General features: G+C 45.4%; 2 protein-coding genes across 5 annotated transcripts in view; one reads left to right on the top strand and one right to left on the bottom strand.

Annotated features, from left to right (window-relative positions):
- LOC119164417 (deoxyribonuclease-2-alpha) overlaps positions 1–12,530 on the top strand; it is a 194,708-nt gene that overhangs the window by 29,730 nt on the left and 152,448 nt on the right. The gene's annotated exons all lie outside the window — the stretch shown is intronic.
- LOC119165378 (sodium-coupled monocarboxylate transporter 1-like) overlaps positions 1–12,530 on the bottom strand; it is a 59,448-nt gene that overhangs the window by 26,981 nt on the left and 19,937 nt on the right. For both annotated transcript variants that reach the window (XM_075871688.1, XM_075871687.1), the window contains exons 3-4: positions 1,105–1,170; positions 522–573 (exon numbers count right to left, since the gene is read on the bottom strand). In XM_075871688.1, coding sequence (XP_075727803.1) covers positions 522–573; positions 1,105–1,170 — 118 coding nt within the window. The remainder of the gene's footprint in view (positions 1–521; positions 574–1,104; positions 1,171–12,530) is intronic.

The raw sequence follows: 12,530 nt of genomic DNA on the forward strand, positions 1-12,530 counted from the left end.
CAGTGGGCATGATCCATCTTAACGGCACACACGCACAAGAATATATTCTGTTCACTCGAAGCAGTGATTCAGCTATCAAATGCGAAGCACTTGATCTCTGAATCACTTATTTTGCTCTAGCGAACTACAGGCCATTCGAGCGTTTCTACATACGCATCCATCTACTAATCTGGCTGCCTATGTCGGCGTGCGCTCGTGGTCGCGTCTTCAACTTTCTACGCACCGAATTTGCACGGGAATGGTACGACAGTTGGTGAATACGGCTGTCTGGTCACGACTTAAGTAACGTGAAAATCTTCTTACGCGCGTTGTAAAACATCCAGACACGTGTTGTACTTACCCCTACCCTTAAGAACACTCAGATTAGCTAACCCGCGAGAGCTGAGTGTTAACAATATTTTGGCCTTCTTGGGCCCATAAAATTATTATAATTTTTTATGTTTAGTTTTAAGTTAAAGGGTCCTCTAATATTTTGACACTTCCTAAATGAGTTTTCTTAAATAGAAAGGACATGTACCCACTTGTGGACACTGCAATGGCAGAACTGAAAATTCCAACAGCACCGACGCTTTGCTGTAATAAAAAAATGTTATAAATATTTTATTTATGAATACTGCTGTCTTCGTTTTTATACGTAACAGGAGAGGGTACAAGTTTTAGTACAAACAACTAAAAAAGAACGCTAGCATTACACAAGAGAGATGAAGATATGATACGCTTACATAGCTTTACAACAAAATATTTCATTCGGTCATATATTTCATTCGTTCACTAATAAACAATTTTTGTTTTCATTCGGCCGCTAATAAAGCAGTACAGTGGCATTTCATCCAACTCAACGGGTTGCAGAAAAAGGCACAACTGCCGGGCATAACTCAATTTGCGTTTTTTGACAAAATGGTTTCGAAGCATTAAAATAAATGAGAAAAAAACTGTTAAAGTAAACTGATTTTGCTTTACGAAAATAATAATGATGAGTTTTATTTTTCTTAGGTTGTTTCTAAAGCCAAATGGTGTTCCATTACTTTGTAACTGTATGCAGATTATGTGGATGTAAGTACACATGATAGATACGTAGGTAAAACACCTAATCTATTTACTCACACTTAGGACAAAGTAGACGACGCAGGCTGTGATGCCGACCTTGTTGTCGAATCTCATGCGAAGGTACTGTTATTTCAGTAAAACAGAAAGCAATGAGTCAGTATTAAAGCCTTATTTTCATTAAAACACAGAGATAGGTGATCCCCGTCTTGTCGCTCTCACCTTTTAGCAGCATTCTTAGTTGAAAAATGTCTTCAGTCTACGTAATGGACGTGATACTGTTGTATAATCATGTTTTCAAGACTTTTTTCTTGACCATCCTTCATCAGTTCATGCCTAGTTCTCCAGCGAACTTGATCTCAAAATTTTAACGTTTCTATTTTAGGTACTGCTTTGGTGACTGTGGAATAATCTCTGATGTGATCTATTGAAGAACCTTCTCGGTCACAATTCGTCATCCTGTAGGACACTCAGTACCATTACGCTCAGTACTCAGTACAACTATTTTTAAAAAGTTGATAACTGTGTTCATGAGTGTAATAAATTTATGAATAACTCAAGACCCTGTATAGGACCTATCTCTTGGAGAATGGAACTTAATCGATCCTATATGATAGGTACATTATAAGAACGTATGATGTTCGCGGATTTTTTTTTCAGAATTAGAATCCTTATCATTGCATCAAAATAATACTTTTAGCTGCTCTTTACTTGTGACATAAATGACTGAGCAGAACGCACACCTTCTTTACGCTCTTGGTTCTGAAAAAAAATACGCATGGCTAACTTGTTTCTCTTTTACCCATCCAACTACGTACACCAGCCTATCTCTATACCCAAACCTGTCTCCCTCTCCCCCACCTCCAACACCACCTTCGCTGTGTCACTTACCTCCACCATTCTGTTTGAGGGCGAGTATACGAAGCATGCACATACACGTGCAAGGGTATGCAGCTGCCGCCTTCTCGTATCTCAAGACCACTCGAAGGAAACGATTATTTCAGCAACACTCCGAGCTGAAAATTAACTTCATTTTTTTTTTCAAGCATGTTATGCTGACCTGAACGCATGCACATACCCTTTGATGAAAGCCTGCACTTTCTCTCTATTATGCATCCAACGCAACGCATCCCTGTGCGCTGCGGATGGTGCTCTAACAATCTCGCACCAACACGCACTACATGGATCATCCAAGCAATCCTCGATTTGCCTGCCCCCTCCCCCCCCCCGCCTATTGAACGAGTGAGTGTGGTGCGAAAAGGACCACTTGCTGGCCTGCTATGACCTTGATGAACCTATCAGTTTGAGTTAACGGGCGCGCAGAGTGGCCACTGTGTGTGGCGTCATATAAGCTGTGAGTCGTGAACCAGTCTGGCTTTCCACCACAAACGCTTTTCTACTAATGTATATTTTTCTTTCCGGAGCTTCATCTTGTACGATGAAACAGTATCCATAAGAGGTGCTATGACAGCGATTTCGTAGCGGGCGCTAAATATGATTCAAAAGGTCATGATATAATAATTAATTTCTTCTTCACAACGTCAAGAGATGACAGCGTACTGCAGCATACGATAGCGCGGGACCTTAAATTTATTCCCACCTAAACTAGGAAGATTGCTGTTTGCTTCGTCTTCTTCTATTAATGTACAAGGGATGCTGTGTATGTCTTGTTTCTTTGACTGTTAGCCAAGCTGGCTTCTGAAAAGCAGAGTCTAGGCCACTTTGTCACCGAGGCATTCAGCACAGCCGTGACTTCTCTGCGAGGCCGACAATGTGCCTAGCCTAGCCTTGCACTGTCGGAATTAACAAACTTCGTAGCATGATACAAGCCACATCGTAACACGAAAAAAAGAAGGGACCCTAGAGGGGACTCCACGAGTTGAACACAACAGCGACACCCTGTTTGTAGTGCGTACTTCAAACATTTAGTGCACGAAACCTTTTTGAATTCGCCATGCACCCACTACCTGGCCAGCGTGTGTGCATTTTGAAGTGGGGTACCAGCTTTCCACCACCGAGGCATCATTATAATCACATATTTTGGCGCCCATCGGCAATTAACGCTTGTACCACGCATTATTACTGAAATACTATTTCACGTTGCATTGTGAAGCATGTACAGAAAACGCGTGTGTTTGTGAAGCATTAATGCTGCTTTCACTGGATTGCCAAGCAGAGGAAGTTTTTTTCAATGTTTTCACAGGCAGAGGCATGGCCATGTGGAAGAACACCCGCCTTCCACGTAAACCCACCCAGGTTCCATCCCCACTTGAGCCCAAACAACGCTGGTTCAGTCCCCACTCTGCTCCAGTATTTTTTATTCATTTAATTGCATCGTTCACAATTTCGTGCTCACGCATAAGAATATTTTTCACTCATACCATCATCGCCGACGCCGGAATTTCTGAGAAACGAGCTTTTTAACGCTATCGCGTTAACAATACAAAGTGGGATGGAGAGTGTTGGTATAACATGATAAAGAGTGCTCAACAGCGCAAAGGACAGGAGGGGATAAGAGAGACGAGACAGAGTGCTGATGCTTATCAGTGCTCTATCTCGTCTCTATCTCCTCTTGTCGTTTACGCGGATGTATGCTCTAAGGGACAAAGAAGGCAAAATAACTACCAATATGGATAGGATTGTTAAAATAGTGGAAGAGTTTTACAGAGATTTGTACAATAGCCGGGACAACCACGACCTTAATTTTACAAGAGCTAGCAGTAACCCAGAAGACACCTCACCAACAATGATAGAAGTCAGGAAAGCTTTGCAGAGCATGCAAAGAGGCAAAACTGCTGGTGAGGATCAGGTAATATCAGATCTGCTGAAAGATGGAGGACAGATTGTGTTAGAAAAACTAGCCATCTTGTTCACGAGGTGTCTCCTTACGGGAAGAGTACCAGAGTCTTGGAAGAATGCTAACATCATCTTAATACTTGAGAAAGTAGATGACAATGACTTGAAGAATTACAGGCCAATCAGCTTGCTTTCTGTAGTATACAAGCTATTTACAAAGGTAATTATTCTACCAGAATTAAGACAACATTACGATTCAATCGACCAAAGAACAAGCAGGATTTCGAACAGGCTACTACACAATCGACCACATTCATACTATCAATCGGGTAATAGAGAAATGCGTGGAATACAGCCAATCACTATACATAGCTTTCATAGATTACGAGAAGGTGTTTGATTCAGTAGAAATATTAGCAGTTAAGCAGACACTGTGACATCGGGACGTTGACGAAGCATTCATGGACATTCTGAAAGAAATCTACAGGGAATCAACTGATACCATAGTGCTTCATAAAGAAAGCAACAGAATACCAAACAAGAAACGCGTAAGGCAGGAGGATACAATCTCCCCATACTATTTACTGAGTGCTTACAGGAGGTTTTCAGGGGCCCGGAGTGGAAACAGTTAGGAATAAATGGTAATGGAGAATACCTTAGTAGCCTGCGCTTCGCCGATGACTTTGCATTGCTGAATAACTCAGGGGACGAATTCCAACTCATGATTACGGAGTTAAACAAGGAGAGCAGAAAGGTTGGTCTTAAAAATATTCTGCAGAAAACGAAAGTAATGTACAACAACCTCGTAAGAGAGCAGCGCTTCGAGATAGGTAATAGTGCACTTCAAGTTGTAAAAGACTGTCTACTTAGGGAATGTAAAAACCGTGGAGCCGAACCAGAAGATTGAAGTAACTAGAAGAATAAGAATGAAGTGGAGCACATCTGGCAAGCACTCTGAAATTAAGACAGGTAGATTGCCACTATCCCTCAAGAGAAAGGTATATAACAGCTGTATCTTGCCGGTACTTTGCTACGGAGCAGACACCTAGAGCCTTACAAAGAGGGTTCAGCTTAAATTAAGGACGACGCAGCGATAAATGGATAGAAAAATGGTACGTGTATCCTTAAGAGACAAGAATAGAGCAGAGTGCATTAGGGAACAAACAGGGGTTAAGGATATCATAGTTGAACTCAAGAAGAGGAAATGGACATGGGCCGGGCCTGTAGCGCGTGGATAGGATAACCGCTGGTCATTAAGGGTGACTAACTGGATTCCCAGATAAGGCAAGCGGGTTAGGGGGAGACAGAAGGTTAGGTGGGCAGATGAGATTAAGAAGTTTGCGGGTATAAATCGGCCGCAGCAACCAGAGGACCGGATTAACTGGCGGAAAATGGGAGAAGCCTTTGTCCTGCAGTGGACGTAGTCAGGCTGATGATGATGATGATCGCGTTAACAAATGGTACAGTCCGTGCTTTTTGTGTATATTAATCTCGCCCAGTTTACATATGTGAAAACGTTCTAGAGGGAAGGTTTACTTTTGATGAAGAACCGCCAAAGCGTATTGTTGCAGCTGCAGGCTAGACAGGCTTTCGAAATAATTTTACGTGACAAGTGGGACGAGTGACGCAATTTGACTTATCGCGTAGCGCATCTGCTCAAAGTGTAATCTCGCATCACTGCGTGGCAGAAAAAGCGCTTCTTCTCCTTTTTAGCGGTAACCCACTTTTTAGAAAAATGCCATACTTTTATTTCGCAGGTGGGGTACGATAGTGTGTCTGCCTTTTTTGTGTGTGTGTGTTACAGCACTTACAGATAAAAGGTAGTGCCAGCACAGATTGATAATAGTGCTCTAGGTCTGGGAATCATGCTGGTACAGGAATGCGGAAGTTGCTGCGTTTGAGCCTCTTATGTTTTGAGGCTATGGTTATCTCAGCAACTTCCTCCGAAAGCAGCACTGTCAGCACTTGTAGCGAAAGGCCAGTGAAAAAAATGGGGCCATCACAGTGCCTATCACGCTTTCAGCTTAATTTTTTATTCTTTCATGACCACCTGTTTCATCTACATTTACGCGGTAACCACTTCTTGCACAAAGCTCCTAAATATTGTTTTCAAGTTTACAAAGAATCTTCGAGCCCCATGCTATATCCTGTTGCAAGGAAGACAGGATTGTAGGAATAGAATGTGCATTATGCCGCGATTATCAGAATGTGGCCGATTTCGGTCAATTAAATGGGTTCCTCCGTTTATTACGATTATACGGTTGGCAATAACATGTGTCCAACATGCGCACATCCGTTCTTCTGATTGTGCGTCATGTAGACTTTTATTTTATATTTCACAATTTAATGCTGTAACAAGTATGGTGTTAAATCAAGTGCTATTGGTTGGTGCCAATAATTTTAGAGCTTCCTTTCCGTTTCGTACGTACCTGTCTTGACTAACAGAAATTTTAAGTAGTTTCGCGGTCGCGTACTGCTGCTTATATTTGACGTTATTATATACGAATAGTAACGTGGTGATAGACAAATTGGGATCGTTCTAGAAGAGCCTATTTTTCATTGAAAAAGCAGACGTGCTTTGTTTGTAGGTGTTCGAACATCACCACACATGGTATCCTCATGCGTTGCATTTTGATTCAGGAGTACTGGTGAAATCTTTCAGGATGTCTCCACAACACGATGTAACAAATCAGTTCCGATAATACAATTACCATGTTATTGCCGCCTTGTTGTCAGCCTAAAAATAGCGTGTTCTAATCTCAATGCGGCAGCCGAACATCAATGGAGAAGATATGCTAGAGGCAAGTCTATTGAGCGACATCTGTGCATGCTTAGGAGCCCCACGTCGTTATAATTATACAAAAATTTCTATTATGGAGCATCTCGCGGTCCCTCTCACATTTGCCCCAAAAAGTACTAGAGGTTGTAAGCCCTGTTCACAGCAACGTTTTTGCACAGCGACGATGTTTGGTGACTCCTCCGAATGATTCTGGCGAGTGCCATTATGTGTTGATCCGGTCAGCACCAATATAGGCACCATTGCGAGCGGAAATAATAATGCGTCGCGCAGGCCTGTCATTGAATGAATGTAGCGTTAGATGTAATCGTGCCATCGCATCAAAATAGGAATTGCGATTATATTTTTTGTTCTTTAGCATGCTTTTTCGCTGGACGTACGAGACTGACATGCTCCGTCTTTTGGGGGTGAAGCTCCTTAAGGTATGGGTCCGTGCATCCTCTGAGGTATGTAGTTTTAGTAGTAGTAGTTCTTCCAGTGTTGACTAGATGGCGGTAGTTTATGCGAGATGGTATAAAACTAGATGACGGTACTTGGAGTGGTAACCAGATGGCGGTACTTCTAGCTGATGAATAGATGTGAGATGTCATAAAACTAGATGGCGGTACGTATAAATGAAAATAAAAGATGCGAGGTGACATAATAGGAATGATGCCACATATGGCGCGTATAATTGGTGGAAGGCAATCGTTCGATTTTCTTCGGTGACTTACGCTAGGGGAAGCGTTGTAAAAAAATTAGCTGTTGGCGCATCGTGAAGCGGTGCGACACCGCTACCAAGATCCTGCTATACGAGAGCGAGAGGCCCAAGAAGCACGGTGTATACACACAGCGTTTCTCACGCTTTTAAATGATCGACTCAGCGATTTACACGGAAGATTCACACTTTACCGGTGATTCTCTCCAGAGCTTCGCCCACTCATCACAATTCGCCCCGTGAATATGCTGGGATTTTTTTTCTGTGGAAAGCCAGTCAAAGAATGCGCCGAGCGCCATAGCGCGGAAAGAAACGAGCCGGGGACGCTTCAGGCGCCATTGTTTCAAAGAAAGTGGGGAGAAATTGTAACAGCACTCCTATATGCACGCTGTCTCAACAAGCATAATCAGTAAACCTGCAAAACGTGGTAGAAGCGTTCGCGAGCTGCCTCACTTCGTACGTTCGGATCACTCTTCAAGCTCCAAATTCTTACTGTCGCAGCGGCATCATCATTAAGTTGAAAATAACAAGCGATTGGCATACATGTTTCTCGTACGTAGGAATTTTCGGTGCATTTCGTTACGAGGCATCCTGCGTCACAGTGCAACGAAAATATGCTAAAGTGCGCCGCGCAAGCCTGGTTGACAGTATGCGCCCACTTTATTAGGGTCAAAGCTCCTTAGCCCGTGGGTAGTAGTCGTAGTAATAGTGTCACATTTAATATGCAGACGTAGTCCACCGACAGCCAGCGAACGTGCCGACACCACATCAGTACCACCAGCAACATCCGCCGACAGCGCCTTGGTACTACAGAGAAACTTCGATGCCCAGGCGGCCACCACTTCGCAAAACTGACATCTGGCGTACCCCTGATCATAGGCCCCTGTGCTTTCACTGTGGGGAAGCAGGCCACATCGTTCGGTATTGCCCGTATCGCGCCGCATGGTACCAAGGATTTCCTTCTACGGTTCCTCGGCGCCATTTCAACGGAACACCTGACGTCGACACGAGTGTCATGACCCCGCGGGATGTTCCTCCTGGGTTTCGGTCACGCTCACCCTCTCCTGGGCGTTATTTTCCATCCTCTAGACGGAGCACCACTGACATGCCAAGAGGGAGATCTCCTAGTCCACGCTGGGGAAACTAAAAGCAGCGACCTCAGGGGGGAAGGTTGCGAATCATCGAAGTGCTGAAAATCCCCCATTACTGCCGAGCGAAGAGAGACACATTTTCATTGAATCGACGAAAGATGGGGTTGTTACTGCCGAAGTTGCAATTACGATTGACGGACATGACGTCATGGCATTGGTCGACACTGGCGCGGACTTCTCAATAATGAGTGAGAGTTTGGCAGACACGCTCAGGAATGTTAGAATGGAATGGACAGGACCGTAGATTAGAGGAGCTGGAGGGCAGCTACTCACACCTACCGGAAAGTGCACCGCAAGAATGAAGACAGGGGATGCATCCTTCGTCGCAACTTTTCTTATCCTTTCTGAGGGTTGCAAACAGGCAATCTTGGGGATGGATTTCTTGCGTGAATATGGTGCCATCGTCAATATTCCGGACGGTGTACTGACCTTTTCAGCCGATCAAAGCGCAGCGCTACACCGAAAATCCCTACGAGTCATTGACAATGTGACCGCACCTCCGTTATTGTGCCGCCTTGTTTCAGTCATGTGCGGCGAGCAGAATACTAGAGAAAGAATCGCTGAACAAGTATTGACGCTCCTACTCTCTCGCGGTGTTGCAATTGCCAGAAGTATCGTCATTGTTGTGTGCGGTGAAGCAGAGGTTCTATTGACGAATTTTACCAACGAGCGACGACACATTACACAAGGCACTACTTTTGCCTACTTCGACGAGATCACCGAAATCCGCGAGTGCTGTGCAGTACAACAGGACGAGCCGCAAGCCACGTCAGCCCCACCACCTATTGACGTAAGCTCGGATTTGTCACCAGCGCAGAGACAGCGTATAGTAGATCTTCTTCACCAGTTCAAAGACTGTTTTTCATCGACCTCGAGGGTCAGTCAAACGCTACTGACGAAGCATCGGATAATAACGGAGGAGACGGCAAGGCCAATACGACAGAACCCATACCACGTAGCACCGAAAGAGCGTGAAGCAATCCAGGTACAAGTGAAGAAAATGCTCGATGATGACGTCATCTAGCCGTCAAGAAGTCCTTGGGCATTGCCGGTAGTGCTGGTTAAAAAGAAAGACGGAAGCTTGCGATTTTGTGTCGACTACCGCAAGCTGAACTGTGTGACAAGGAAAGACGTATACCCATTACCGCGCATCGATGATTCACTCGACAGGCTGAGGTATGCACGCTACTTTTCGTCAATGGACCTCAAAAGTGGGTATTGGCAAATTGAGGTCGACGAGCAAGATAGAGAAAAAACGGCTTTTGTAACGCCTGACAGGCTTTATGAATTTAAAGTCTTGCCATTTGGATTGTGCTCAGCCCCCGCAACATTTCAGAGACTGATGGATACCGTTCTGTCAGGCCTTAAGTGGCAGACATGTCTAGTCTATCTGGACGACGTCATTGTTTTTTTCAAAAACATTGAGGAACACCTGAGCAGGCTACTATCGGTATTCAGGGCAATAAGATCTGCCGGCCTGACACTGAAACCCGAGAAGTGTCATTTCGGTTTCAAGGAGCTTCAATTTTTAGGCCATGTGGTGAGCCATGAAGGTGTGCGACCTGATCCCGATAAGATTGCGGCCGTCAGAAAATTTCCGGTACCAAAAGACAAGAAAGCAGTCAGGCGTTTTCTTGGCCTATGTGCATAACACCGAAGGTTTATTGCCAATTTCTCCCACATAGCCTCGCCGTTAACACGACTCGCAAGAGAAGACGTTTCGTTCACAAGGGGCGACGATCAACAGGTGGCATTTGACGATCTCCGACAACGCCTGCAGACTCCGCCTGTGCTTGCTCACTTTGATGAGGATGCTCCTACCTTGGTCCATACAGATGCCAGCAATGTGGGTTTAGGCGCTGTACTCGTCCAGTGGCAAGACTCAGCCGAGCGTGTGATCGCATATGCTAGTAGGACGCTTTCCCGCGCCGAGTCCAACTACTCCACAACGGAAAAAGAGTGTCTTGCTGTCGTATGGGCGGTTATCAAGTTTCGTCTGTACCTCTATGGTCGTTCCTTCCACGTAGTCAGCGACCATCATTCCCTCTGCTGGCTGACCAACTTGAGGGACCCGTCTGGTCGGCTCGCACGGTGAAGCTTACGCCTTCAAGAGTTTGATATGACGGTCGTGTATAAGTCCGGACGGCAGCACGCTGACGCCGATTGCTTATCAAGGTCACCGATAAAGCGCGACGATGACACAGACGATGAGAGCATGGCGTTTGTAGGAGTCGTTGACACCACTACGATTTCGTGCAAGCAGAAAGAAGACAGTGAGCTGCTTCCTCTTATTGAATTTTTGAATGGCCGGACGACAACCGTCCCTAGAAGATTTGCAAGGAGCCTGCCGTCATTCTGCTTACGTAGTGGTGTTCTCTATAAGAACTTTTCCCCCAGAGGAAGCACCTACCTACTTGTCGTTCCGACGTTGCTTCGTGAGGAGATACTTTGTGCTTGCCACGATGAGCCAACGTCTGGTCATCTCGGATACACACGCACATTGACCAGAATCCAACAGAAATACTACTGGCCAAGACTTCCAGCTATTGCGAAACATTACGTGCGCACGTGCCTCGATTGCCAACGACGAAAATCGCCACCGTTAAAACCAGCTGGACTATTACACCCAATTGAAGTGCCCATGGTACCTTTTGCCCAAATTGGAATGGATCTCCTTGGACCATATCCGACTTCCCATGCTGGCAACAAGTGGGTAATAGTCGCCACTGATTATCTTACGCGCTATGCGGAAACAAAGGCTTTGTCAAGTGGCACCGCCGTTGAAACCGCATGATTCTTCGTAGGAAATATCGTCCTGAGGCACGATGCTCCAACAATGATAATAACGGATTGAGGTGCCGCTTTCACGGCCACGCTCCTGAAGACAGTGCTTGAGCTCAGTGGAACAGCCCATCGGAAAACCACTTCCCATCATCCACAAACCAACGGCTTAACAGAACGCCTCAACAAGACTCTTGCCGACATGTTGAGTATGTACGTTGACGTGGATCACAAGAACTGGGACGACATTCTACCATACATCACGTTCGCCTATAATACAGCGCAGCAATAAACTACACGAAGAACGCCGTTCAGTCTCCTTCATGGCCGTGAAGTGACGACGATGCTTGACGCCCTGTTACTGCAGGACTGCAATGACATCGATTTGGACGCTGCATCTTTTACCCAATGAGCAGAAGAAGCGAGGCAGCTTGCGCGCGTCCGAATCACCCAGCAGCAAAATTATGACGCCCAACGTTATAATCTGCGACACCGACATGTCGTCTATCGGGCCGGCGACAAAGTCTGGGTATGGAGTGCTATCCGCCGCCGGGGACTGTCTGAAAAAATGCTGAAGAAGTATTTTGGCCCCCACACAGTTTTACAACGCCTGAGCGACGTTAATTACGTGGTAGTTCCTGACAGCCCCTCGACAACTCGCCAGCAAAAACCAGAAATTGTGCACGTTGCGCGAATGAAGCCCTACTTTTCGGACTGATTTACACCATACATCTACTCCACCGTCTTTTGTAGAAGAGCATCGGGACGCTGCTCTCTGGAGGGGGGCAAATGCTACATTGAATATGCAGCGCCAAGAGAACAACGAAGAACACACGCAGCGAGAGAAGACGAGGTTCTCTTCCGATCAGTTTGCCAATGTTCTGGTACAATTAAAGTGAGTTTCCTGGATTCGACTGCTGCTGTTTCTGCATTGTGACAATAGTAGTACGAAGCCATCTTTAGTTTGAGTCGCTCAATAGATGGCGTTGTGTTTATATGTCATGGTTCCAGGTCTGACGTTCGGCATTGCGGTCTTGTGCATGAGATCAGCAGTTCAAGCAAGATTAGAAATTAAGCAACGTGGAATAGTTAGGCTAGCCTTAGGAGCTCACGGGAATACACCAAATCAGGGAGTACAAGGTGATATGGGATGGACATCATTTGAGGGCCGGGGAGCTAGCAGCATGATAAAATTTGAGAAGCGATTGAGAGAAATGGGTGAGGAGCGTTGGGCTCGGAAGGTATTCAGCTACTTGTACATGAA

This window comes from Rhipicephalus microplus, chromosome 8, assembly GCF_043290135.1.
Source record: "Rhipicephalus microplus isolate Deutch F79 chromosome 8, USDA_Rmic, whole genome shotgun sequence".
Lineage (NCBI taxonomy): Eukaryota > Metazoa > Arthropoda > Arachnida > Ixodida > Ixodidae > Rhipicephalus > Rhipicephalus microplus.